This window comes from Amblyomma mixtum, chromosome 3, assembly GCF_055824585.1.
Source record: "Amblyomma mixtum isolate Tamu chromosome 3, ASM5582458v1, whole genome shotgun sequence".
NCBI classification, from domain to species: Eukaryota; Metazoa; Arthropoda; class Arachnida; order Ixodida; family Ixodidae; genus Amblyomma; species Amblyomma mixtum.
Genome location: NC_143014.1, coordinates 408,728,857 through 408,756,816, shown reverse-complemented (window position 1 = coordinate 408,756,816; position 27,960 = coordinate 408,728,857). Strand labels below are relative to the sequence as shown.

Here is a 27,960-nt window from a genome sequence, read left to right as displayed (position 1 = left end):
GGGGCGCAGGTGAGTAGCTAGCCATGATGACTGAGGGCTTGTTGTGCGGCGAGGGCCGCAGCACACAGTTTGCGTGCAGGTGATGTGGGCGGCAGCTCATCGATTATCGCCTGAACTGCCGCAGTGAGGGCGGCGATGACAGTGTTACGCTGGTCGAGAGGTGACGATGGGGGTGATGGAGCAGTGGGGGGTCCTATAACAGCGTCGCGAAAGGAGCGGCCAGTGGATCGGACGACAGGAGGAGCGCCGGGCGCCGAGTGGCGTGCAGCGGCGGTTATACTGCGCGGCGCAGTGGTGGGAGCGCAAGGCTGGGCGCCGGAGTTCGGTGCAGTGGTTTCGGGCGGAGGCGACGAGGTAGGCTGTTTTCCTTGTTCTCGGACGATTCGCTCGGCCTCTTGCCTTGTCAGGTGTTTCTCCGAGGTGGAGAGAACAGTGGCAACTTGACGTTCATGTTGCCATCGTGGGCAGCGGGGCTCGATGGAGGAATGAGTGCCGCGGCAGTTGATGCAGCGGGGTTTCGGAGCATCGCAGCTGTCGTTGGCATGATTGTCGCCACAGCGGAGACAGCGGGACTTGTTTCGACAAGTTGCTGTGGTGTGCCCGAAGAGACCACAGTTGCGGCATTGTAGGGGCCGAGGTAGGCGAGCCCGGACGCGTCGACGGTGTTTGAAGAGGGCTACCTCTTGTGGGGGTTCCGTGCCAGTAAAACGAATGATGACGTTGGCACCACTACGTGTACAGTTGAGAATGGGGATCTTGCTGTCAAGGCCAGCGGCAATATCTTCCTCAGACAGGCCGCGATCAACACCGAAAATGACACCGGTGCAGGTCTTGGGACCGAGATGTTTAGCGCGAACTCTGACGCCACACATCTCTTCGACTGCGAGGAGCGGAGCGATGTCAGCTGAAGGGTAAGCATCCACAGCACAAACGTTGCGGCGCATGTTGACGCGCACTGCCACAACACCGGGAAGGTGGGAGAGTTGAGCGGCGAGTGCATCACGTGTTGAGTTAAGAAAAGTTCCTTTGTTGCCAAAGGGAAATACAGAACAGTAGAAGGCTTGGTGAGGCTGCTCTGTTTTGACGAGGGTGCGGAGAAGCGCCCAGAGGAAGAGGGCAGTATGCCGGGTTCTTCACGAGCAGGCCCTTGTTTGGGCGAGGTGTGCTCGAAAGGACGAAATGCGAGGCGGCGTTTCTTCCTTTTGTCTGGTTGCCGAGGCTGCTCTCGATAGGGGAGACCGTCTGGGGCAGTGTCCCTGTCTGAGGGGTGAGAGACGGGGGAAGGGTCGTGTTGTGGGGGAGCACCCTTGCTGTGTTGGGCGTAGTCTTCTTCAGTGAAGGCTACTGTTGGAGTGGATGTGATGAATGAGTTTGGTTTGCCTTCAGGAAGCCTGATGCCAGGAGCAGTGCTGGGAGAAGTTTGTGTGGCTGCCGTGAGCTTCTCTTCTCGTGGAGGGGGAATTTGCTGGCTCTTTTGTGAGGGAGCATTTGGAGGAAGAGGGGGGAAATCTTCTTGCCCATCGGGAGTGAGCTGAGGTGCGATGGCTTCATCAGCTTTGTTGTTTTCACGTGGGGAAGTGGAGGTATCGGAAGCAACAAGTGAATGTGGTTGCCCGTCGATTTCCGTAGCTTGAGGCAGTGGAGAAGAGGCCTGACAGAGGACCTCTAAGGGCTCCGTGGTGCGTATGTAGGCAGGAGCCACTTCGGATCCGTCGGGGCTCATGAAATAATAGACAATAGTGTCTTCAGTGCAGTGAGCGGACTCGTTCGGGAGGGCCGAAGTCGGGGTGGCGGGCGTTGTCAGCACTGGTAGTGCAGTCTCGTCGCTAAGCAGCTTTGGTGCGGTTGGACTGTTTTGCTTGTTGCTGTCGGCCGTGGGCGAACGTTGGGTAGCCAGAAGAAGACGGCGTGCGTCGTCCTGAGAGCTGATTATCTTTTGCGCTTCGTAGTAGAGGCGTTGTAGCATGCGGGAACAGTCTACGCTGCCAGCGCGTCGGTGCTGGCGACCGGGAAGCCGGGCGCTAGGGTGTGGAGGAGGATTCTCCATGGTCCGATGCGGCGGACAGTAAAATAAAGAAAAAGAGACTAAGAAAAAAGAAAAGACCCCATGGCGGAGTAAAAGACGCGACGTTAACGCAACGTAAGTGCTGGCGGGGCACTAGGGGGAACTAGAGATGACAAGATGAATGAATTCGACTGGGGCGCAGAGCAGCGGGAGCCCTAGAAAAAGCGTCCGAACGGTTCGATAGAAATGAAACGAATCGCCGCGTGCGAGCACGTTCGATTGAAACGAAACGAATCACTTACATTTGCCCTGTGCAAACATTGATTCACCTCTATTTTCGCTTTCCTACCGCTTGCAGTTTCCTTGCCATCCTGGGATCCAAGCGTCCCCTCTCTCATTGGCCCGCCGCTCCTCCAATCGGCGCCTGCGTCTCCCACGGGTCCGCGCGTCGGACGAGGGGATTCTTTGTCTTACTCTCTTAACGAGCGGTCGCAGTTTTATCCTGCTCCCGCCGCTATCAGCCCACTCTTCTAGTATTATCTTGCAGCATCTTTCGTTCTCGCTGCTGTATTACCACTCCTACCTTAACGTCGCGTAAAAGTCGCGCCTTTCACCCCACCATGGGGTCCTTTTTTCTTTCTTAATTTCTTTTTACCCTTTTTTTTTTGTTGTCCGCAACGGACCATGGAGAAGCTGCCTCCAACACCTAGCGCCCGGCTTCCCGGCCGCCACCACCGCCGCGCCGGCAGCGTTGGCTGCTCGCGCATGCTTCAACAACTTTACGTCGAGGCACAGAAGATAATCGAGTCTCAAGACGACGCTCGCCGCCTACTCTCTGCTGCTCACCGCTCCCCCAAGGCTGACAGCAAGACTGAACCAAGTCCCACCACACGCAAGCCACTCAATGCCGAGTCGCAGCCAACTACTCAAGTAGCACCCGTCACTCCGACTGCTGCACTTCCAAACGTGTCCACCGAAAGTGGAGATGACACAATAGTCTACTATTTTATGAGCCCCGAGGGCACTGAAATGGCACCTGCCTTCATCCGCACCACAGAGCCCATCGAGAATCCCTCTCAGGCCTCTCCATCACCGCTTCAACTCGCGGCAACCGATGCACAGGCACAACTTTTCAGTGCATCCGAGAACCCCGTTACTCCACCTCCGAAGTGCCAAAATGAAGAAATAGAGACACTACAACTCACACCTCAAGGCCAAGAGGATTTTCCTCCTCTACAGCCAAGCACTGCGCACCTACAGAGCAGCCAAACGCCTCCTCCACAAGAAGGGAAGCTGGCTGCAGCAACACAGACTTCCCCTCCCAGCCCTCGCCCTGGCATCAGCTGTTCTGAAGCCAAAGAAAAGAACACTTTCACCACCTCCACTCCCACAATAGTGGATGCCTTCTCTGAAGAAGATTACCTACAAGCCAAGCGTGGCCCCCCTCAGCAGGATCCCCCTTCGCCCTCTCGCCCCTCAGACGGCGAGAACGAAGCTCTCCCTTCCAAAGAGCAAGATCGCAAACCAGACAAAAGGAAGAAGCGCCGTCTCGCCTTCCGTCCTTTTGAGCAAACCAAGCCCAGACAGGCACCCCCTTCGGGAGCTCCAGACATCGCCCCCCTCTCCACTGGCCACTTTTCAGCGCCAAGGCCTCAGGAGTGCAATAAGGCGAAGCCCGCTACTGTTCTCTACTTCCCTCTGGGAAACAAAGGGACATTTAAGAACACTTCGCGCGACGCACTTGCAGCGCAACTATCCCACCTTCCTAGTGTCACAGCAGTGCGCGTCAACATCAACCGCAATGTTTGCGCCGTCGACGCCCATTCGACAGCCGATATAGCTCCTCTGCTCGCCGTGGAAGAGATTTGCGGCGTCAGGGTGCGCGCCAAACACCTTGGCCCCAAAACCTGCACTGGCGTCATTTTTGGTGTCGACCGCGGCCTCTCCGAAGAAGATATCGCAGCTGGCCTCGACAGCAAGGTCCCTGTCATCAGCTGCACACGCAGTGGTGCCAACATCATTGTCCGCATCGCTGGCATCGAACTCCCACAAGAGGTGGCCCTATTCAAGCTCCGCCGACGAGTCCGCGCCCGTCTCCCTCGCCCGCTACAATGCCACAGCTGCGGCATCTTCGGGCACACCACGGCAACTTGCCGAAACAAGGCTCGCTGCCTTCGCTGCGGCGGTGACCACGCCACCGATAACTGCGACGCCCCGAAACCACGCTGCGCCAATTGCCGCGGCACGCACGCAACCACTGAGCCCCGCTGCCCACGCTGGCAACACGAGCGACAAGTTGCCATCGTTCTCGCCACGACCGAAAAACATCTCACACGACAAGAGGCCGATAGAATTGTCGGAGAACGGCAAGGCAAAGAACCCACCTCGCTCTCACCGCCAGCAACTGCTGCACCTAACAACCAAGTCCAGCCCAGCGCTCTCAGCTCTGCGCAGCGCACAGATTCAGCTACTGCACGCAACTCGGCACCCTGCAACCGTCGCAACCACGGGTCGCTCCTTCCGCGACGCCGTCTTAGGACCTCGTGCTGTCCCATCAACCTCATCGTCACCTTCCGACCAGCGTGACACGATCATCGCCGCACTCACTGCGGCCGTTCAGGCAATCATCGAGGAGCTCCCGCCGTCATCAACTGCGCGCAAGTTGTGTGCAGCGGCCTTGGCCGCACAACAGGCCTTGAGCCAACATGGCTAACCAGCGAACGATCCCCCGGCCGCGCATAAGGCAATGGAACTGCCGTTCCTTGCGCCGCCCTCACGCTGAATTGGTTCAGCTCCTTCCGCGTTTTGAGTGCGACATACTTGCATTGCAAGAGACTTACGCACGCGCGGAGGAGCTAAAGATACCTGGCTACATAGGCTACAGCGGACCAACTAGATGTGCACTGGCAGCACGCGATGCAGTCCCATGCAGTGATCCCGCCCACCCGGGCGGAAAACCACGGACAGCGTTATACGTCAGAAACACGCTCCCGCATGTCACCATATCGGTTGAAGACACTGTCAACGACGCAGTGGAGTGTTGTGCTGTTATCGTTCCCATACACAACGCCGACACAGCAGTGTCAAGTGTATACGTCCGCCCAGCAACGCATTGGGATGCAAACTTCCTCATCGCGCTCTCCAACCGCCTTGGTCCTGACTCCGTCATCTGTGGTGATTTTAATGCACACCACAACAGCTGGGGATGTGCCAACACCAACCGACGTGGACGTGACCTCCTAGCAGCCGCCCTCCAGTGCAATTTAAACATTATAAACACTGGAAGCCCCACTCGTGTGCAGAGAGTGGGCCAACACAGTGCCATAGACTTGACTCTCACTTCGGGAAGGTGCTCCTACCAATGGAAGTGCGAACCGGACACTCAAGGCTCCGATCACCTTCCTATAGTGCTCGACCCCTCATACTGCGCTCGTCCAGCAATTCGCACCTGCAACCTTGTGAGGTGGGACGTTTTTCGTGGTCTGTGCAGTGCTCCTCATCCTGCCACTACAGACATTTTTTCACACGTTGCGTCATGCGCGCGTGCGGCAACCGTGCGCTGCACGGCTCCAGTGGGCACACCGGCGCCAGATTTAAAACTACTAAATCTACGAGCAGCACGACGTGTAGCACAGCGAAGAGCTTTACGCACCAAAAAGCCTGATCATCGGACATTATACAACAGGTTAGATGCTGCCTGCCGTCGTCACGCCATTCGCTGCCGCAGACGAAGCTGGGCCCACCTGTGTACCGCCCTGAATGACACCCGCCGACCCGGACGGGCATGGAAAATTCTCCTTGCTATGCTCAACCCCTCTGTACCCCGTTGTCCTGCCCTGGCTATCGCCATCGCACGCGGCCTCAGCGTGAATGCCCTGGCCGAGGCCATGCAGACCACTTCTCAACAACCAGCGGTGCGTCGCACAACATTGTTTTTCCAAGCGTACCCCTCCCGGCTGTCACCGGACGAACTGCGAGCGTCATCGACGAATTGTGCAGTGCAGAAATCGCTCTGCATGAACTCAATAATGTCCTTGAACGCCGTCGAAAGTGCAACCGCAGTGCTCCAGGAGCCGACGGCATAACTTATCAAATGCTGCTCAACGTTGACAGACAACAACGACCAGCTCTGCTCGCAGCTTTCAACGAAGCATGGAACACCGGCATCATTCCTGTGGAGTGGCGAAAAGCGCTCGTTGTTGTACCCATACTAAAAAAAGGAAAACCCGCTCGAGCACTGACATCCCACCGTCCTGTTTCCCTTACATCTGCTGCGGGGAAAACTCTCGAAGCTGTTGCACTACGCCGCCTGGAGTGGATAGCACACGCCCGAAATGCACTCGCCCCCGAACAGAGCGGATTTCGCACAAGTCCCTGCACTGCGGACTGCATTGCTCAGGTTGCATCTATCCTCGAAGAGGCCAAATCTAATCGCCACGTGGCCTACCTTGTCTTGCTGGACATACGAAACGCCTTCGACCTCCTGCCTCACGAAGCAATCATCTCATCCCTACACTGGCTGGGCATCAAGGGCAAACTCCTCCAATACATCAAAGCATTCCTCAGCGACAGGACCTTTCAAGTCCGCATCGGCAACACAGTCAGCGCCGCTCGCGCTGTCAAAACAGGAGTTCCCCAGGGCAGCGTGCTCAGCCCGTTTCTTTTTAACCTGGCACTTGCACAGCTTCCAAAATTCCTGCCCAGCACGCAGCACAAATTGCGCATGGCCATTTACGCCGACGATATTTCCATTGTTGCCTCCGGCCCCACACTTTATGGCCCAGAATTGCGGCGGGATCTCCAAGCTGCACTCGATGCCACAGTGGATTATCTTAACAGCATCGGCCTCTCTCTCTCGCCTGAGAAGACTGTTGCGATAATGATACACCCTCGCCCTGTAACCTGCAAAACCACCAGACCTCTTCTTCTCCAAGGCGTCCCCCTCGCTTGGAAAGCCAGTGGGAAATACCTGGGCATAACAATTGATGCCAAACTCACCTACAATGAGACTACAGGCAAGCTGCGGAATGAAAACAAACGCATCGCAGCAGTAGCAGCACGCATTCTTGCCAAAGGAAACGGCGCCACCCCCCTCCTACCGCTCCGTCTCTACGAGGGAATCGCTTCGGCTGGCATACTGTATGCGCTCCCTCTCCTCCGCCGTCGTCCAGCGCAGTGGAAACACTTGGACGTGGACCAGCGCAACGCAATCCGGCGATTCGCAGGCCTTCCACACAGCTCGCAAATAGGTCCCACACACACAGAGCTCCGAGTGTGGCCCATCTCACTGCGCGCTGAAATCACCGCTCTGAACCACATCGAGCGAATTCACCGTGCCCCAGGGACCTCTCATCTTCTCGCTGATTTGTGTGCCTTGCCACGATCACGCATGGGACAGGCTCTCGCTGCCTTCAAAGCCGCCGTCCCAACGGATGCTGCACCGGCGCCGCAAAGCTTCCCACCACATGTTAAGCCTTCCTTGGAAATCTTCCCATATCTAACAGGCGTTCGCTCTAAAAAACGAACACCACACTGCGCACTCCAACAAGAAGCCGCACATCGAATTGAGATTGACTTCAATTTGAGAACACCTCTCTACACCGACGGCTCGGTGACGCACGATGGCAATTCTGCTTCAGCCGCATGCGTCGCACCCACCCTTGGCATCGCAAGACAATGCCGCATACCTTTCTTCGCATCTTCAACAAAAGCCGAAATAGCCGCACTTCACCTTGCTGCGGACATCGTTATTGAGCACATTGAACTCACGAGTGTGGCAATTCTAACTGACTCGTGCCTCGCTCTCATGCAACTCCAACACCCGGAGCGCAACGCAACATGTGTGCAACGGCTGCATCATAAACTCTGTGCTGCCAGTGCTGCTGCTCGTACTCCAGTGGATTCCGTCACATGTGGGTCTGTCTGGGAACGAATCTGCTGACCGACTAGCTAAGCAGGCTCACTCCAACACCTCTGCTCCAATTTCGGACGCTATCACAGCCTTCGATGTGGCTCGGCATATCATCCGCCACAGAGTTTCTCTCTCCCATCCGGATCCACGCATCGCATCCGGAAAAAGTCCTCGGCCTCTCCCATTTCACGCATTTGGAAGAGGAGCCCTTCACGCCCTCCTGCGACTTCGAATTGGTTGCGTATGGACGGCAGAGCGACGCCAACGACTCACCAGAGAAGGCGATCCTCTATGCGAAGACTGTCAAGACATCGAAACAGTCGAGCATCTACTTTGCCAATGCCCTGCTCACGCCTCGGCACGCGCAGAAATGCGCGCAAAATATTCCAAACTGGGACTCCCATCGGACACTGTGGGCTCTCTGACTTTCCCGGAAGGCCCTTCCACCAAAGCGCAAAGTGCACTGACAGCCCTAGTCAAGTTTATTGACACCGCAGGGCTTCAGAAACGCTTATAGCGCAAAAAGCCACCTCTCCGTCACACGGGCTCTATTCCCCTCACGCCAGCACTACGCCACTTCTAGCGACGCTCCTATCACGAAGCCTCTGTGTTGTGACGATTCCTGTGCTGTGTTGTGATTCTTTGCGCGCTTTGCAAGCCTGCAGCCATCTGAGACTTCATTTTCTTTAATATTCCACTGTATACCGGCATCGCGCGCAAACTTTTTGCCCGCTTTCCGCGGCGCCCAGCATTATAGCGCCTTCTTTCCTATTGGCTCGGCGCTCCACCAACCGGTGGCTGCGTCTCCCGGCGGTCCGCGCGCCCTGCGGGGTCGCTCTACGCGCCTCCGCTCGTGCCGACTCGACTCCCAACCTCAAGCGGAGCAAGACGCTCGCCGCCGGGAGCTTGCCCGCTGCTCTCAGTGGGCCGTCGCTTCAACCACAGCCATGTCGGCCTCCCGCTCCACCTCCAGACGCAGCTCCAGCATGGGCTGCGACCCGAAAATGTTCCTGAGACACCTCGAGGACAGCGTCCAATACCTGCTTGCAGAACACAAGCGGAAGCAGCGCCTTTTGGACGCGGCCTCTTCCATGAGGAGGACCAGACCCCGCAGCCCCTCCCCACCGCCCAAGGATCCCGAATTTTCGCCTGCCTTAACAAGGCTCCGTTCTAGGGCAGCGGAATTCCTGAAGACGCCCAAGCCGGCTCCCGTGCCTCCACGGAAAAAGAAGACCAAGGGTAGAAGGGATCCCACACCAGAGGCATCTCTTACACTCAGCCAGTCTGTACTTAGTGGGCCTCTCCAGCCGGCTGCAGACCCGTCGGACGCGCCATCCACCACCTTACCCTCTCCACCATCATCAGACCCCCTTCCTGTGTGCCCCGACTCAGCCACATCACCCCCTCAAGACACCACCCTTGAGGGAACCAAGGACACCAGCCCAGGAGCCTTGGACCACCCCCCGACCGTCCACTCAGACGGAGATCACCCCTCTCCTTGGGCACAAGAAGACGAGGAGGGGTGGACAACCAAGAAACCCCGCAGACCCCGTCATCGCCCACTACGCCCTCCCCTCCCACCGGAGACAGTGGAAAACTTAGTAGGGACAGTGCTCTTTCGTCCATCTAATAAGGGCACATCCTTCCGAAAGTGCAACAAATTCACCATTGCTGCGGAGCTGTCCTCCACAGAAGGCGTCGCCTCCGTGAGGGTCAACCCCTCACGGAACATCGTAGCCGTAGATGCTGTCACCCCGGAGGCCATCACAGCTCTCCTAGCCCTACACACCCTGGCTGGCATTGCTGTACGAGCGAGACCTGCGGCGGACAAGGGCACCTCTACAGGCTTCATCCATGGCGTCCCTGCTGACCTGGAAGATGCCGATCTCCTACCAGCCCTGGAGTCATCAGCACCCATCTTGAGTATCAGGCGATCCCAGGGCAACGCCCTGCAGCTACGCTTCAGTGCGCCACAGCCACCATCCCATGTGTCGCTCTACAAGCTCAGGATGCCAGTGCGACCAGCCCTCCCACGCCCCATCCAATGTGGTCGTTGCGGCCGTTTAGATCATGTCACAGCCAGCTGCACCCTACCAACCCGCTGTCTTCGCTGTGGCCGCCACCACGAAACCAGCGCCTGTGATGCCAAATCACCACGTTGCACGAACTGCGGAGGACACCATTCCGCAGACACCCCCTCCTGCCCTCGCTGGCAGGAAGAAAGACGAGTAGCAGCAGCCGTGGCATCCGCCACCCAACCTGTCTCTCGGAGAGCCATCAGGACTAGCCTCCGAACCCAGGAGCGCACCTACGCACAAGTCGCAAAGGCCTCACCACAGGCACTCCAGCCTGTGCAAGAGTCCTCTGACCCAGGCTCTTCCCATCCCCAGAGGACCGCAACACCTTCCCCCCTGTGTGGTCAACTTGAGCATCTCACGGCGACCCTGGCTGCAACCCTTCAAGCCCTGACACTGCTCCTCCCAGCAGCTACCCAGCCATCACCAATCGTGGGGCAGGGGCCGCACCACACCAACCAACATGGCTAGCCGACCACTGGCTATCCCTCGTCCACGGGTAATCCAGTGGAATTGCCGTGCCTTCCGCCCCAGAAGAGCGGAGCTCATCAGCCGCCTGGAGGTGGATCCCCTACCCCCAGACGTCCTGGCCCTTCAGGAGGCCTACCTCCGTCCAGACGAGGCGCGGCTTCCGGGCTATGTGGCATACTATAGCAAAACCTCATGTCTCCTTAACACCTGCGAGGCGGACCCCTGCCATGACCACCTCCACCCGCCTGGAAGATCCAGGGCCGTCCTCTTCGTCCGCTCTACCCTCCCCCAGGCAGAAATCCCAGTGAGTGATGGGGTGGTGGCCCCTATGGAGTGTGTATGCGTAAGAGTCAGGCTGTCAGGTGTTGACACGGCTGTCGCAAGTGTCTATGTGCGTCCCGCAATCCCATGGGATGCTCAATCCTTGCCACAGCTGGTCAGCCTTATAGGCGGCGACTGTCTGCTGTGCGGGGACCTCAACGCGGCTCATCCGCGGTGGGGCTCCCGCAGGGCGGACCGCCGTGGCCGAGACCTGATCGCCGCTCTGCGTGGTACATCGCTTCATATACTGAACAATGGGGTTCCCACGTTCGTCCGGAGGGGTGGTGTCCGCTCATGCATAGATCTCAGCATCGTGTCACAACGGTTTGTATATGAGTGGACCCCCTCGCCGGACACGTGGGGTTCTGACCACTACCCCATCGTACTTGCCCCCAAACCTGGCAGGAGGGTGGACGGGCGTATCTGCAGAGTTGTTCACTGGGACCGCTTCCGGCAACTGCTCCACAGCCTCCCGCTCCAGGGAGACGTCCTGGCTCACGTAGAAAGATGTGCCACCGCAGCCTCCGTCATCTGCGAGGTCCCACCATCTCAACCTGTCCCAGAACTTAAGCTCCTCCAACTACGAGCCCAACGGCGCCAAGCTGAGAGGAGAGCCCTACGGACAGAGCGGCCTGAAGACTGGACCACCTACAACCGCCTGGATGCACAGTGCAGACGCACCCACAACCGCCGTCGAGCCGAGTCATGGGAGGGGATCTGCGCATCTCTCGTGGCCACCCGCAGTCCGGCAAAGGCATGGCGCCTCTTCCGCTCGCTACTTGCCCCCCGCATCCAGCTCAACCCACACCTGGCATTCGCTGTTGCAGAAGGAATCACCACTCAGGAGCTGGCGGAACGCCTGGCTAATGTCTTCTTCACCTCGGAAGAACCACCTCCCTTCACACCTGGTCCTCTTCCACTAGGGGCAATACAGACCCCTCCCACTCAGCTGGACAACATAGCTGCTATCTGCAACTCCCCATTGACAATGAGGGAGCTCTCCGCCGTCCTCCAGCGTTCAAGGCGTCACACGGCCCCGGGCATCGACGGTATCACATACCAGATGCTCAGGAACTTGGACAATCACCTCCAGAGCAACCTCCTGACCACTTTCAACACAGTCTGGCAGACTGGTCAGCTCCCAGCCGCCTGGAGGACAGCCTTGGTCGTCCCCGTACTCAAGCCAGGCAAGCCTCCAACAGCACTGTCGTCTTACCGACCAGTGGCCCTAACCTCCGTCCCGGGCAAAGTCTTGGAAGCCATGGCCCTCGACCGTCTAGAGTGGATTGGCCACCTGACCAGTTTCTTCCCGGAGCAGCAGTCAGGTTTCCGGCGTCATCGCTGCACCGCTGACGCCATCGGAGACCTTGTCTCCACACTGGAGGAAGCAAGGCACAAGAAACAAATTGTCTGCTTGGCTCTCCTAGACATCAAAGGCGCATTCGACCACATCCTCCACGGGGCCATTCTTGATGCTCTCACCTCCATGGGCGTCACGGGCCACCTCCTGCAGTATATCAAGGGCTTCCTGTCCGATCGTCAGGCCCTCGTCCGCCTGGGCACCACCACCAGTACGCCACGGCACATCTATCGAGGAGTTCCCCAGGGGAGCGTACTCAGCCCCCTACTCTTCAATTCAGTCATGGCCCTTCTACCCAGGCTCCTTCCACAGGACCTCCAGCTGCCAGTCCGCATAGCCATATACGCGGACGACATCGCTATCTGGTGCCAAGGTCCTCGACGACAAAGGGTCCAGACCATACGCAACGTCCAGCGGGCAATCGACATTCTTGCTACCTTCCTTGCAACAGCGGGACTAAGCCTTTCTCCAACAAAGACAGAGGCCATGCTCTTCAACAAGAGAGTGGGCGCCCGCTCTGGCACTACCTTCCTATCTATAGAGGGCCACTCACTTCCATGGAAGACAGAGGCAAAGTACCTTGGCCTCAGGATCGACAGCCGTCTCTCCTGGCGCCCTGCAGTTCAGCACTACCTCAGGCAGGCCTCGAGGGTTCATGGAGCCATCCGTTCACTCCTGGCAAGAGGCAGGGGCATCACCTCCAAGCTGGCTCTCCGCCTGTTCTCAGGCATGGCCGTGTCCCAGTACCTCTACTCCCTCCCACTCGTCCATCTCACAGAGGCCCAGTATCTGGCTATTGAGAGGAAGCAGCGGGCCACCATCCGCCTCTGCCTCGGACTCCCCCGTACTTCCCCCGTGGCTGCCACCCTGGCTGAGGCGGGCTTTTGGACCATGGAGCTCCTCTCCAGACGCACAGCCCTCCGTCATGTCGAGCGCCTCCACAACGCCACAGATGGCCGTCCCCTCCTCGATCGCCTCCGCACTAGGCCGCACTCCCGCATGGGCCAGATAACCGAAGCCTTCGATCAACTCGTAGGGGGACAACCTGAGGCAGTACCCCTCCCACCCCGCCCGGACCAGGGCCACCTTTACACGGTGCAGCTCTCCCTCCCCGGATCCCGTACCAAAAGCAACACTCCGCCATCTGGCCTCCGTCAAGAAGTGGCCGCACTCGAGCACGACCAGCCTGCCGGAGCAGTCCATCTCTATACTGACGGCTCTGTCATGCCTGGGCCCTGCCCGTCTACCGCAGCAGCCTGCACTGCCCCCTCCCTCGGCTCCAGCAGAAAGTCCAGGCTGCCTTTCGTCGCTTCTTCGACCACAGCTGAACTGGCAGCCATACACCTGGCAGCCGATATCCTTATGGACACACCGGAAGTCCGTGTTGCGGCAGTCTGGACTGACTCCAAAACTGCCCTTCAACTTCTCCAGAGACCCTCCAAAGGCACCCCCATCGTCAAGAGACTAGCGGCCAGGCTGGATGCCATCGTCAATAGAGGGACCACCATACACCTCTGCTGGGTCCCAGGCCATGCTGGAATACCTGGCAACGAGGCAGCTGATGCCCTGGCAAAAGAAGCACACAACCCCTCCACTCCACTCTCAACATCGTTGTGTCCCCTGGACCTGGCCAGGTCAATCACCGACCGCCACCTGCTCCTTGACTACCCCGACCCCAGGGTCGCTGAGGGTCACCCGCCACGGGCAGTCCCTTCTTTGGGTCTCACCGTCCAAGAGAGGAGGCTCCTCCTGAAACTTCGTGTGGGCTGCGCCAGCACGGGCTCCAGACTTCACCGCCTCGGCCTTACCCCTTCTCCAGCCTGCAGCTACTGCAACAGCCCTATGGAGTCCCTGGAGCATCTTCTTTGCGAGTGCTCGGCCTTCTCAGCTCACAGAAACAAATTGGCTGCAGGCTTCCGCCTTCTGGGTCTACCCTCCTCCTCGCAGGAAGATCTCCTTTTCCCTGGAGGATACCACCCCATCAAAGCCTTCCAGCTCCTCCTGACCTTCTTGACGGAGACAGGTCTCCACGGTCGTTTCCAGGCCTAAGGAGCACAGCGAGTGTCATACGACACACTATGCGGCGGCGCGCTCCTCTTCTATCCTCTCTTTTCTCCCCCTCCCCCCTACCACTATCGGCACGCTGGCAATGGGCGTGGTGGTCTGCCACCAGTATATAGGCTCGTGCCCTCCCCCTTTCCCTCTTCAATCCACTCACTCACTCACTAACTCCGCTCGTGCCTCTTCTCCCGCGACACGACCCGCGTCCGTCTCGTCTCCGTGCCCGTCTTCTACTCTATCATCTGTTCCTCCCGTCCCCAACCCAGTGCAGTGCAGCGATCGTGACCCCAAGAGGAGACAACCAGCAAGCACTGCACGAACTTTTCTTCATCAACCAAGAACCACATAGCGTCGGACGAGGTCACCCACCCTGCTGCCGCTCCGCGGCATACATTCAATTTTTCTCTGAGTGCGCGCATTTCGTGCCGTTGCCGCTTTGCGGCACTGAAGTGGTGGGCTGAAGTGGTGCGCTTCGCGGAGAGGGCCCCTTGGTGTGTGCTTCTGCGCCGATGTGTTCCACTCCCTCTCCGCCTTCGCTACCTCCTGACCCGTGCTCTATCCTATCTCTTTCATTCCCCTTCCCAGTGCAGTGCAGCGAGCATGACCCTTCATAGGAGACAGCAGCAAGCACTGCACGACCATTTCTTCACCCAACAACAAGAACCACTAACCGCGGCTCTCAACAGGCCCTTTGTCTGCGCTTACGACGAGGATGGAGACTACGTTCTACGACGCGCGCCCGGCAGCGGCCCGCCACCCTGGATTACTCAAGAGTCATCCATGGACATCTCGGCTGCGCCTCCTTCTCGGCGGTCTTTTAGCAGCAACAAATCTCTCCCCCTGCTCAGGAGTGGTCTTCCTAGCAGATTTTTCAGCGCTCTCGAACGGATTACCTGTATGCGTTGTATGCGCGGGTCTGCTGCTAGGATAACATGCCTTGTACTCTGGACGAACGGTGAACTCTCCCGCACGCGCTTTGTGTGCCTCCTGTTCACGCTGTCTTTTCCACTTTTCCCTGAGCGCGCCACTCTGGCCCGCTTCCACCTCATGCCCTCCCGGCTGTTCTCGCGCTGGCGGCGCCCGTTCCGGCGCATTCTCCGCGTTGCTCTTGGGCTGCGCGATGTCGCGGTGTTGGCCGCAGTCGTAGGCCCACACAGGGCAGGTCGGGCACGCACATCGCTATCTAAGAGCGGTAGTCTGCGCTGTCGTGTCCGCGGGTGGGCCGCCCCGAACGCTTCCTCTTCTGCTGCCGCCTGCGCTTTCTTCTCGCTCAGGGCGTCATTCGCTCCTGCGCGCCCTCTTCCTTGGCTCGCCCCCCTGGCGGCCTAACTTCACCGCGCGCAATTCCATTGCCCGCTAACCACACCTGCGGTAAACCACATGCGAGGTCTCTACCCGCATGACTAGCTTACTCGCGCGCCTCAGTGCTCGATAAGTACACAGCGCGATCGTATAGCCCGCTCATCTCTCCGGCCGCTCTATACTTTTGGACGAGCCACCTCTTTCATTTTTGACTCTCTTCGTCCCCGGGCGCTGCGCGTTTTGGCGATTCTGTGGGTGCTCTCGTGGCCGTGGGTGCACTCGGGGGTTGGCCGCAGTTGGCGGCAAACACGGGGCGGGTTGGACACGCGCTTCGCTATCTAAGGGCGGTAGTCTGCGTTGCCGTGTTCATCGATGGGCTGGCCCGGACGTCTCCGACTCTGCCGCCACCGCCACACTCCGGACCGTGTCTCGCTGCCCCTGCTATCCTGCTCTCTCGCTGTGCCGCGCTAGAGCCCTACTCCTCTTTTTGCGTGCATTTCATGCCCGCTGCCGCTTCCCGGCACTCCTTTCTTCGCATTTTTCCCAATTCTACCGCGCGCAGTTACTCAGGCCGCAACCGCTGAGGTGGTGGACTTCGCGCAGGGAGTCCCTGCGACGCGCGTTCGACTTGCGCACTTCTGCGCCGCATGGTTCCACTCCTTTTCCGCCTTCGCTACGTCACGATCCGTGCCCTATTCTGTCTCTTTCTCATTCCCCTTCGCAGTGCAGTGCAGCGAGCGTGACCCTCGTAGGAGACAACGGCAAGCACTGCACGAACACATTCTTCAACCAACAAGAACCACTAATCGGCAGTGCGTACCTGGCTCTCGTCTGAGTAACTTCACGCCTTCAACTGCGGGGCTCGTTCGCACGGCACTCCGTGGGCCCGTCTCCTCTCACGATCGCCCTCTGCGACTTCGGCGTGTGTAGGGACTTCTTATCCGTGCACGATCGTGTGTGTGCGCCCCGTTGTGGCATTAGCTGTTCGACCCCCGAGGCGGGATCAGGCTGCCCGTGTGCGCTGAGGACGGCAGTAAGCACGGCCGACCGCCAACCCGGATTCGTCTGGACCTCGGGGAAGGGTCCACCGCCTCGCTACCCTCTACAACGGGCACGTTTCTCACCAACGTGCGCGGGTGCGGCCTTGCTCTGGCCTTGTGGACATCGCCTGCGACTTCCTTCCTGCCCGACTAACCTGCCCAGTGCCCCACAGCGAGCCCGACCCGCTTCCACTGCCCTATCCTTTCATTCCCCTTCCCAGCAAAGCCCAGTTGCGGTGACCCCGCTAAGCGGAGGCAATTACAGGGCTGAGCTCTTAATTCAGTATATTTAATGCGATGTGTTTTGCCGTAATTTTTTGTAGGATATCCATAACGGCTCTGTAAAAGCTATCGTATTCTTCGTATCGAACCTATAAACGTTGTTTTGTTGTTTTTACCTCTTAACAGCCTGTCTCATTGCTGTCACGTTTTTAAAAATTTCAATACATCCTTTGATGGCGCGTGCCAGTTATGTGGGGAGGTGGCTGACACCTTCCACATGGTTTGGGCGTGTCAGTCAAACCCATCTATCCCCCCCAACCCCAACCCCACCAGAGAGGACTGGGAGGCGGCCCTGCTCGGCTGTCAGGACCTGAAGACCCAAAAGGCCTTGGTTCACCGGACGCGGGCGGCGTTGCTTGCCAATGGGGCCCCGGAATAGGGGCTCCACCTAGTATTGTTAGGGGAAAGGGCCAATAGGGCCTACCCCAATCACCTCTCTGTAAATATTTATTGCGTTATAAATGTTTTTCACCACCACCACCACCTTACCGGCTGCGCTGGGCATCGAACGGCCAGCCCCTCATTGTCATGACACGGTGATGACCTCGCGCGATCACAGAACCCCTGACAGCGAGAGCAGCGAGAGTCACTGAAACAAACTCTATGCACTGAACCAACTCGCGACAACTATGCAGAGTTGTGCACAAGTGTAGTAGAAGTTATGGGCTTCAAATGCCTAAAAATTACACCAAACGATTATGTGCAACGATGCAAACTAAACAAATTTTATCAACTCCAAATTTGCAGCTGCATAAATATTTTATAACAAAATTTAACATTTGTTTCAAAATTTAGACTGTTGCCAGACTTACGTGAATAACCTTGGTGGCCAGATTTCTAAACGAAAACTATCACTTCCCACTTTTACTAAAAATGCTCAGTGGCAACATATTATTTGCTGACACAAAAACCAATGTTCATGGAACTAAACTTTAGTTCCATTAACGTTGACAAAAACAACCTCATTTCCGCAGCAATCAAAACAGCGTAAGTTCCAATCTTACAACAAAGACATTGTTGTTGAGCTTTCGGATATTTTATGCAGTGTGGCCAGACGTTTGTGCTCATAATGGCAACTATTTCTATTCGCGGATATGTTTTGTGTTTTATAAATTCAAAATTTGTAGCTGCATAAGTATTTTATAACAATATTTAAGATTTGTTTCAAATTTCTTACTTTGTTGCCAGACGTACGTGAATAACCTTGGTGGCCAGATTTCTGAACGGAAACTATCACTTCCCACTTTTACTAAAAATGCTCAGTGGCAACATATTATTTGCTGACACAAAAACAACCTCATTTCCGCAGCAATCAAAACAGCGTAAGTTCCAATATTACAACAAAGACATTGTTGTTGACCTTTCAAATTTTTGATGCATTGTGGCCAGACGTTTGTGCTCATCATGCATCAACTATACATTTCTTATCGCAGATATGTTTCGCGTTACAGTAAAAAGTGTTATTTTATTTTCTCTGTTGTGAGGTAGAAATAATTTATGCAACATCTAGTCTAAATCTTAGTGAGTCATCTGCACCAACGATGTTACAGCGGCGCCTCGCATCGAGCGCCCGTACCGGTCCGACGCGGCATTTCGCCCTGCAGAGGAGCTGCCCAGCCCATATGACGTTTGCATGCGCCCAATCCACCGCTGCAGCTGACAGTAAGGAGTCATGGGTGGTATCGCCACGCAGCCATAGGACCTGGAAGAGCAGAAGACCGTCGTAAGACAAGCCTTCGAAGCTGGCACGTCCCGAGGGATCTCGGCCGGTTGACAAGGACGCGGGGGGGAGGGGAGCGGGGGGCAAGTCCACCCTCCTGCAACTTATCTGAACTAAATAAAGTTTGTCTATGCTAGCTCTGCGCGTAGCCCGTTCCAAGTGCTGTTAGCCCTCTATTACCAACCTGCAGAGTGTTCATTTTTCTTTAATTTTGCTGCGCTGCCTTACGGCCACAGCACATTGAATATTTTCTCTGACCAAGTCGGTCGGCGTTTTGAGGCCAAGAGAGAGGCGGGCGGGGAGCACATAGATCAGAACCCCAGAAGCGTGCACGGCGGGGTTCGATTTGCCAATCGCGGGTGTACTTCCGGGCGACGCGTAAAATTTTCTGTGTATGCAGGACCAAGCAAGCGACACGGGCGAAACACTTCACGCGACGGTGCTGCTCTAACAGCGCCCTACGAGGTCCACAAACAGTGCTAATTATTTACTGTCCAAAGTTCCTGCTATGCAACGCGCGGAGCTGGAGGGAAGCGGCAGAGTGCTTGCCGTTTGCAAAGAAAATGCATATTGCCACGTATCATTGTACTGTTTGTTCGTTCATGCTCAAGGCTGCAGGAAAGGGTCGTTATCACTTTTGTTCGTGACGCGAGAAGCGACCAGACTATCGATTGATCGCAGCCATGAAAGGCTGCATCTAGGTTTTTCCAGATTACTGTAGATGATCTTGACCTGTTATCTGGAAGTTTCCTTGCCGGCTTTAAATTGAGCGGTTCCGCGAGCGGCTGTCATTCGCAGTTCGACGATCGACGAGCGCGCTTGTTGCTTACGCCGCCGCCGAGTGATTTAGTTCTTTTGCGGGCGCAAGTCAGCCCAAATAAAGAGCTTCGTTTCCAAAACTGGTTGGTGTCTTCCTGACTGCTGGACTGTCGTCACTACAACGTGACAATACGAAGGGAAAACGAAATGAGCGCGCGCTGAGGCGCTGATTAACGGGGCGGGCCGTGCGTAGACCTGCGTCAGTGCTGCTGTGCTTACAAAGCCATAAAGGCGATCTAGTCGAGCAGACCACCCACTGAATACTCGCCGCAGTGAAATTATTCACTCCATTCTCCCAGTCGCCTGTCCCGGCGGCCGCCGGCGCACTCGCTCAACGCCGAGTTACCATGGAAAAAGGCCATTTTCCTTCCTCCATGATGCGCCGCGAGCATTGGGGGTAAGATCTAGTGCGGAAAACTGCTTTGTGCTCGCGAGCTGTGGCCGCCGTGCTTTCCAAAAGTCTGTGCTAGTTGTTCGCAGCCGAAAGGCGTCGTCGCGCGCGCGGAGGCGCAGAAAAAATGAGCGGCAGCACACCCGGACTGGATGTCGCCAAGAAGTGCTTCGTGCAACTTGGGCGCTGAGCAACGCCAAGTTCTCCTACAGCAGGTCTGGTTTGCGTAGACGGCGCTCTTCCGGAGTATTGGTGTAGGCCAGTCGTTTCTCCCTTTGTCCCGTACCAAGGCAGGACGCCCACCCACGGAGCCGACCGATACCGACAAGTGGCACGTCAGCATCTGCGGCGGGTAGCCTCATGGAGCACACGGCGTTGCAGCTGCGTCTTTCATTTCACCCGTAACTGCAGCAGCGGAAGTTCCGGTTACGTCACTCCAAAGAAAAATACTAAGAAAACAAAAGTTATGCCCCACTCGTTAATTAAAACTATTTGGAATTATATGTAAGCTAAAACGCTTCGTTCAGAAAATGTTTTCTGCAATACAACTTGCTCCCAGCAATCAACTTCCTACATCGGCTTAGGGGGCCTCGATGTGCACGCCCATCGGCTGCGCTTGTCGCGCCGCCTTTAGTGCGTTGAAAAAGAAAAGAAACGCAGCAAGCAAGTCGCGTTCGTTGTGGTGTGATTCGCAAGACTGACGAAGAAGGTACTTTTACTATTGCTATAAACATCTTTTTTTTCCTGAGTAAGAATGTTTACAGCAAGCAATGTTTACAAACATCATAGGGGGCGTTCTATAGTTGTCTATGCTACTATACGCCCTGATCTACGCTGTCGTCTGCTGCGGTACGTGTTTCGCTTTCGATTGCGCCGTTTGTTAACTTTTCACGTATGGCTGTGTCCCCGATACTCGGCCGGAGAAGCCTCGAGCCTTGGGGTACCGGATGCAGCCAAGCTTGGTCAAGCGAGGAGCGCCGGCGGCTAGCGTAGAGATGGCGCTACGCATGTAGGCGATGCATAAAGTGCATTGCTCGGAGTAAAGCGTTCATGAAGAAAAATTTTTTAATACCAACGTGTTTTAATTCCTACAGTGCTCCACACAATCGAAGAAACATAAGCGCGCAGTCGGTTTGTTTTCTTAATATTTTTGTTTACAGTGACGCAACCGGAACTTCCGCTGCTGCAGTTGCGGGCGATCGGAAAGACGCGAGGTTGTTTGACGCGTTGAAGCGAGCTTCCGCGGGATGCACTGCACGGCCGACTCGTTCGCTGACATAGCCGCGCTCGAGCACACCGCGGCGGCGAGGCAAATTGCAACGCCTACTGCTGCTGCTCTTGGACGTGTGGAGTGCATTCCATATGCGACACTTGAGGGGGCCGGGGTGGGCAGGCGTCTTTTACGCTACGCTTGTGCGGGGCTATTTGAGCGGGCGCGCTGTGGGCATGCGAGTATGAGGCGCACTCTCATAGCCACGCCCGTAGACAGTGATGCTTGTATTGGTGACCCTTTCTGTTTAATGTGCCTACGTCGGTGGTTCCGGGCTACCTTCCCAACGCCGCTCCGCAAAACGTGTACTCATACTCTTATACGCAGGCGACACTGCCCTGTGACGGTTGGGACCACCGGGCGAGGCAGTCCGCCTGCGCCAGTGCACGCAGGCAGCTCTTGCCGCAATTGATGCCCGTTTGCGTGGCCTCGGCCTCTCGCACTCTGCTGCCACGTCCGACGCCATGGCCTGCGTTTCGCGCTCGCGCGCGATAGACCGCCGCCGCTTGAACTCACGGGATTCCGCGGTCGTCGAGCCGCTCGTTGCTATACGTGGGTGTTGTCATCAGCAAACGCCTTTCCTTACGCCCTGCGGCAACGAAAGCCTCTTCACAGATGAGAGGGCTACCGTCGCCGTGTACTGAAGCTCACCGCGCGCTACCAGTACATTTGTTAGCAAACCGCGCTGCAGCTTTGACAACGCTGCAGCGTTGGGCTCTGCTCTCAATGCTCTTTCGCTCGGTTCGACGCGCAAACTAAGCTGGCAAAAGGTCGAGGTTCAACACTGCAAATCCCTGTGCGTAAACGTCGCCCTAACCACGAATCCGCAGTGCGCTAAGATGCTAGCCGTGGCTTGCGCGTGACCATTACTATTGTCGCATAGCGAGCTTTCGAATTTTTCGCGCCAATTGCTGCAGCCGGGAGCCGACGAGAAGAGTGTGTCCTCTCTTGTTGCGAGGAAGACACAGCTCCCCTGTGGAGCGACGCCGCGTGCGTCCCTCCACTTGCTCTCGCTAGGCGCGGTCGGATAAGGTAACGGTGTCGGTGTTTTGCTGTGCATTTCCGGCCGTGTTCTGGCGCCGCTTCCAGGGTCTTGCCATGCGGTGAGCTCTCTGGCCCGCGTTCCGCGGTATGCATTTGGGCAGTTAGTGCCTGTCGTCGCCAGGTTCGCGCACAACACACATACATAAGCGCGCGCGCATTCCGTCCCTACTCGTATACAAGGTTGCGAGCTGGCGCACACTGGGTGTTTTTGCGTATTAAGAGTAATTGTTTGCTGTCGGCATGTCTTGAAAGGATGTGTTCTTATTAGCTCCGGTAACAGCTTTCCCGACTGGTCTAATTATCCCCAAAAAGGGTCCTCAGAATGCTGGCGGAGCTCCTGTGGTTGGTACCGTAACGGCTTTTTGACTGGTCGAGAAAAGGTTCGCCAGAATGCTGGTGAAGTGTAAGAGCGGGTTTCTCAACAACAACGGAACTCGGGAGAGGAACTGCTGCCTCCCGGCTGCTGCTCGGGACCCCTGCTCCAAAGATACTGCACGCCCCGGGGTATGACTGACTGTTTTACTAGTGACCTGATATATTTTGTCTCAGTTTTTAAGTTTAACCAGTGACTCGCATGTACCTTTAATAAAGTTGATCAATGTATCTTATCCACGTCTGCTGGTCCCCTTCTTCGATGCGGCGGAGCTCTCGTCCCGGCACGGAAGCACGCTTGGCTACACTATACTGCAGGCGACGGAGGGGGCGTTGCACCACGTGGACAGCATCCTCCGCGCGCCGGACGGCGCCCGCTACTGGAGCGCTTGCGCAACTACCCATGGTCATGCTTGGGAGCAGCGCTGCTCGAGCACGTATGGGCAGCTGACCAGCGCCACGGCCGCATAAGAGCTTTGCCGCCTGCTCCTTCAGAGGTTCAGCCAGTCAACGTAGGCATCGCGGGAAAGCGCAGCACTCCGCTGTGCGCTGCGCAGCAGCTAGCCGGAGCCGCCAATACTGAGGAACTACGAGACCACCTCAGCCTCTACACTGACGGCTCAGTGGTAAGCGAAAGCTGCTCACATACAGCGGCGCCGACCATCCTGCACGGACAACAGCGCATGACCTACCTGGGCTCATCCACCACGCCGGAGCTGCTGGGCATCCGAATGAGGCTGGGCATATTGATCAGCCTTGCTCCGCCGGCGCCCAGGTGTGGTCTGCTGTGCGAGCCCCTTCTTTAGCCACCTGCAGACCCGTGGTCGCCGTTCCCCACGGCTGTGCGGAATTCGCGCGCGCCTGGAGCGCCTAGCGCAGCGTATATAGTTGTGCAGTTAGTGCGCTGTGGGCCCCGGCCACTGCGGAATTGAGGGCAACGACCAAGCCGACCAACTCCGACCGTCGCACACCACGCAAACCTTCTGGCTAGCTGCCTCTCGCCCTGGAGGACATGCATACAGGTCAACCGCGACCTCTTCCGACAGCTGCAGCGAGCCACGCTTCGCACGATGTGAGCGCTTGCTCACCGACACGGCTACAGAACGCGATGGTCCTTCGTGAGGCTGTAGGATGCGCGTGGTCCTACGGCAGACGATTGCGCAGCCGACTAAGGACGAGCGACGTGTATGGTGGATGTGGTGTGGTGGAAGCGCTTAAGCATCTGCTCCTTCGCTGTGTCGCGCCCATAGAGCCGCATCGCGAGATGCTGGTGTCCCACAGGACGCAGGATGTAATCCCAGACAACCTTACGCAGCTCATGCGGCCCCATGCAGGGCTGTGCGCGCACTCGTGAGCGCGCTGGAACTAAAGAACTGGAGCTTAAAATGCTGACAAGGCTTGACTTGTAAACTGAAATGCAGTCGTTATTAAAACGCGTGGAACAACTAGAACATAAAAATCAGTCAATGCCAGCATGAACCCCTTCCACAAGTTGTACTCGAAATGTGTCCAGCATTGAAGTAAAAACTGACGATCTAGAGAACCGTTCCCGCCTGTCCAACGTTCTTTTCTTATGGCGTTCCCGACTCGGTTTAGGCTGAAACTTGGTGTAAGGTCGTCGCGCGAACCCTCTTGTACATGTTTCTTTTCCTAGTGTTTTTTTAGACACCTGAACCCTGAGCCGCATCGCCGGGACGCCGGCCGTCGCGGGCGGTGGGCGGACTTTTGTTTGTCTTTTGTATGCTGTTCGGAGTGTTGTGTTTCGTACAACAGCCCCCCCCCCCCCCCCCGGCGAGACAGCCTGCGCGATCACCCGTATTTTGATGTGTTTGTTTCCGCGGGTGAACTCGCACTTCGCGTGGAGTGAGCATGAGTGTACTACTGCTTTCGTCGGGTCTTGTTCTGGCATTGACATGGTTAGGCGCCGTGTGTCTCGTCTCCGTAGACTGTGCTTCGCGCATCATTTAGCGTACAGGACTCCGGACGCCTTGGGCAAACCACACCGCTCGCGTCTGTTTCGTGTCTGGGTTTGCGTTGCTTTTCTTTACCGGTCGTCGTAGCCACTTGTCGTAAATTTGTGCTTCTGCGCGGGGATGGGTTTCCTAACATTGCAGACCGGGGCCCAGATGCGCCGGCATCCGAGCCCCGTCTGCGGTACATGCATTCTCCGATGCCGGGGGAAAGTGTCCTTGGGAATATGGGAGCGCAGAACTAATAATTGTTTCAGTGGAAGAAACGCAGCGACGGCCGCGAGCTCTGAGCGGGCGGCAGCTGGGGTCGGAGCTCGGTAGGAGTGCACTGAGAAGAGGCCAGGGTGAGGTCTATAGCTGAAGCGTGTTTGCCCGGAGCGATGTACGTTGGGCACCCGTCATTGAGAACTAGTAGACCGCTGGCACAGATGGCATCGTTGAGGTGGCGGCCTTTTGGTGTGGTAGCGCGGGAGACCCACGCAGGATGATGCGTGTTAAAGTCACCGCAGGTGACTTGATCGGAAGTCAGGTGCGCCGAGAGGTGGGCCACAAAGCGGACGTCGCAATGACGGTTGTTCGGCCGCACATTCACCGAAGCGACTGAGGTGTCGCAACCGCGCATACGCACTGTTACAGCAACACAGTGTACACTGTCGACGAGTAAGTCGTTCACAGGTATTAAGGAGTGCGGAAGAGAAACGCGCACATAGACTGCAACACGAGGAGAGCCAGGTGGATCAGAGGAGCCGGTGCACGGAGAATTCACGCATGTATCACTCGCACACTCTGTGGCACTGGTGTGTCCAACGTAGCCAGGTAGGCTCACTTCTCCCTCTGCGGCGTAGGTCTTTCGTAGTGCGAGCAGATCCAAGGACCGGAGTGGGAGAGAGGAGGCTAGTTCAGCTTGTCGGCGGCGGAGGGAACGACTGTTCCATTGAAGAATCCGCGGCCGCCACATAGGTTGGTTGTAGCCATTACAAAGGAAGCGGCGAGAGCCGCTGCACACAATTGACGCGCTGGAGAAGACTCTGGGAGCCCTTCCATAAGAGCTCTTACTGCAGAGGTAAGTACCGCGATGACAGTATCGCGTTGGTCATAGTGCGCGCAAGAAGGGAGGGACGGGGCTGTGTGCCCAAACGTTGGTGTGCCCAACGACGATGTCGCGGAAAGAGCGAGCGCCCGAGGATGAAGCCGGAGCATAGTTGGGTGCAGCGCCGGCGCGGGTTGCAAGTGGGGGAGCTGCTGAGTTGCGTGCAGCATCGTGCGAAGGTGTGACGTTGTCTTGCTCGTCAAGGTTGGCAGAAGACTTTTAATTTGTGTGCCGAATGGCCTCAATAGCGTCTTCTCTCGTGAGAGGTATTTCAGAAGAGGCGACAACAGTGGCGATGCGACGCTCTTCTTGCCAGCGAGGGCAGGGAGGCTCCGTGGAAGCGTGCGTTCCCCAGCAGTTCACGCAAAGAGGTTTGGGCGCATCACATTGCGATGCGTGATGATCGCCGCCACAGCGGAGGCAGCGAGGTTTCGCTGTGCAGACTGCAGTCACGGGGTACGTAAACATTTCAACGCATCCTTTGATGGCACGTGCCAGTTCTGTGGGAAGGTGGCTGACACCTTCCAAATGGTTTGGGCGTGTCAATCAAACCCATCTATACCCCCCAACCCCACCAGAGAGGACTGGGAGGCGGCCCTCCTCGGCTGTCAGGGCCTAAAGACCCAAAAGGCCTTGGTTCACCGGACGCGGGCGGCGTTGCTTGCCAGTAGGGCCCCGGAATAGGGGTTCCACCTAGTATTGTTAGGGGAAAGGGCCAATAGGGCCTACCCCAATCACCTCTCTGTAAAAATTTATTGTACTATAAATGTTTTTCACCACCACCACCACCCAAGATGCCGCAGCGGAGGCACTGCAATGGGCGGGGGAGCCGAGGGCGAACTGTTCGTCGAAGTTTGAATAGAGATATTTCTTGGCGCGGCTTTCTGCCGAAAAAACGAATAATGTCGTCGGCGCTTCGATAGCAGCCTAGGACCGGGGTTTTGCTTTGGATGCCTGCCGCAGTTTCTTCCTCTGTCAGAGTGCGGTCGACGCGGAAAATGCGGCCACTGCAGGTATGTCCGCCAGCTTCCTTGGCGCGCCATTTGATGCCGCAAATGGTGTCAATGCCGAGGAAGGGTTCGTGATTGGCCGTAGGGTTAATGTCGATGGCTACGACGTTACGGCGGAGGTTGACGTGCACAGCCTGAACTCCGGGGAGTTTTGAGAGCTGTGCAGCAATGACATCTTTGGTAGTGCCGAGGTAGTTAGCCATTCTGCCGACTGGGTGAAAAAGAATGGTGGGTGACCCAGTTTTCTTGGCTTGTTGGGAAGGCCTCGAAAAGCGCGAGGCACTTGGAGCGGCAGTAAGAACAAGGGGAACTTCTTCTGCGGCTTGTGAGCGGCGTTGCTGTTTTTTGCGCTGAGGCTTTGCGTTTGCCAGAGAGACGGGCCAGATTGTTGCGGAAGGGGGAGGGGATTGCCACCACGAAGCAGTAGGACCGTCGCTTTTGTTAGGATGCGCGAGGGTGGCGCGGTGATAGTCGTAAGCCGTGAATGCGTCTTCTGTAGCGGCCGGGGCTGTTGTGACGGGGGCAACAATAGCGTCTGGGACGCTGCTTTGTGTTCTACCCGAGTCACGAGCGCCTGTGTTGACGGCGGGGTTGGAAGGGTGAATGGGATGCTCTTGCGGGCCGTGTGAGGGCGTGTTTGATTCAGTGCAACTGCTGTCTTGGCTAGCAGTTGGCGTGTGACGCGCCTGGGAAGCCTCATGAAGTGTATCAACAGGGTTGACAACTTCTAGGGTCTCACCAATGTTGGCTAAAGTGAGGCCACCAAGCGTGGTGCTGTCAAAGCGGCGCAACCTGCGGTATCGGGTGTTTCTTTCACATCAGCGCCAGACACTCCAGGTGCGTCTTCCTGCTGCAAGGTTGCATCAGGGAGGCCAGCTGAGCAGTCATCTGGCTCGTGTGTGGATGATGGCGTCCGTCGGGTGGCACCGTTGACGAGGCGAGCTGCCTCTTCTTGGTACAGGGCGGTGGCCCGAACTTGAGCCTGATAGATTAGATTTTCTAACAGGCGGCAGCGACGAAGGCTGTTTGTCACGACCAATGCCACCTTCGTCAAGCTCGAAGAAGGCGGCGCCGTCCTCCATGTCTATTTAGACGCCGAAGACTGCACAAAAGAAAAATAAAAAGAAGAACACGGGGACATGACGTCCAGCCGTGTGGGGCCTACTTATAACTTTAAAGAAGTTAGCAGAAGCTAAAAGAAATCTATAAGAGCACGATATATGCTCGAAAAGCCGTGTATGGAGGAAGCAGCAAAATTTACCTGCTACTACTACTACTTGTGGCTACGGGGGGGGGTCGGGGGGGGGGGGGGGGTACGCTCGCTCTTTTGCCACCCTTTGACTGAAAAGACGACGCATTGAAGCGGGCGAGGTGGCTTGCGTGAAGCAACGCGGTCGTCCAGGTGTCCAGCAAGTTCACTTTCGTAGATGGAGAGGTGCGCGACGT

The 27,960-nt window shown here is 56.9% G+C and overlaps 1 protein-coding gene across 1 annotated transcript; it reads right to left on the bottom strand.

Annotated features, from left to right (window-relative positions):
- Positions 1 to 17: 17 nt before the first annotated feature.
- Positions 18 to 27,596, bottom strand: LOC149357556 (uncharacterized). The gene is made up of 3 exons (XM_089576613.1): positions 27,519 to 27,596; positions 26,466 to 26,870; positions 18 to 785 (listed from the first exon to the last, which is right to left on the bottom strand). Exons 1-3 carry the CDS (start codon positions 27,594 to 27,596, stop codon positions 18 to 20), a joined length of 1,251 nt encoding a protein of 416 aa, XP_089432739.1.
- Between the last annotated feature and the right edge of the window lie 364 nt (positions 27,597 to 27,960).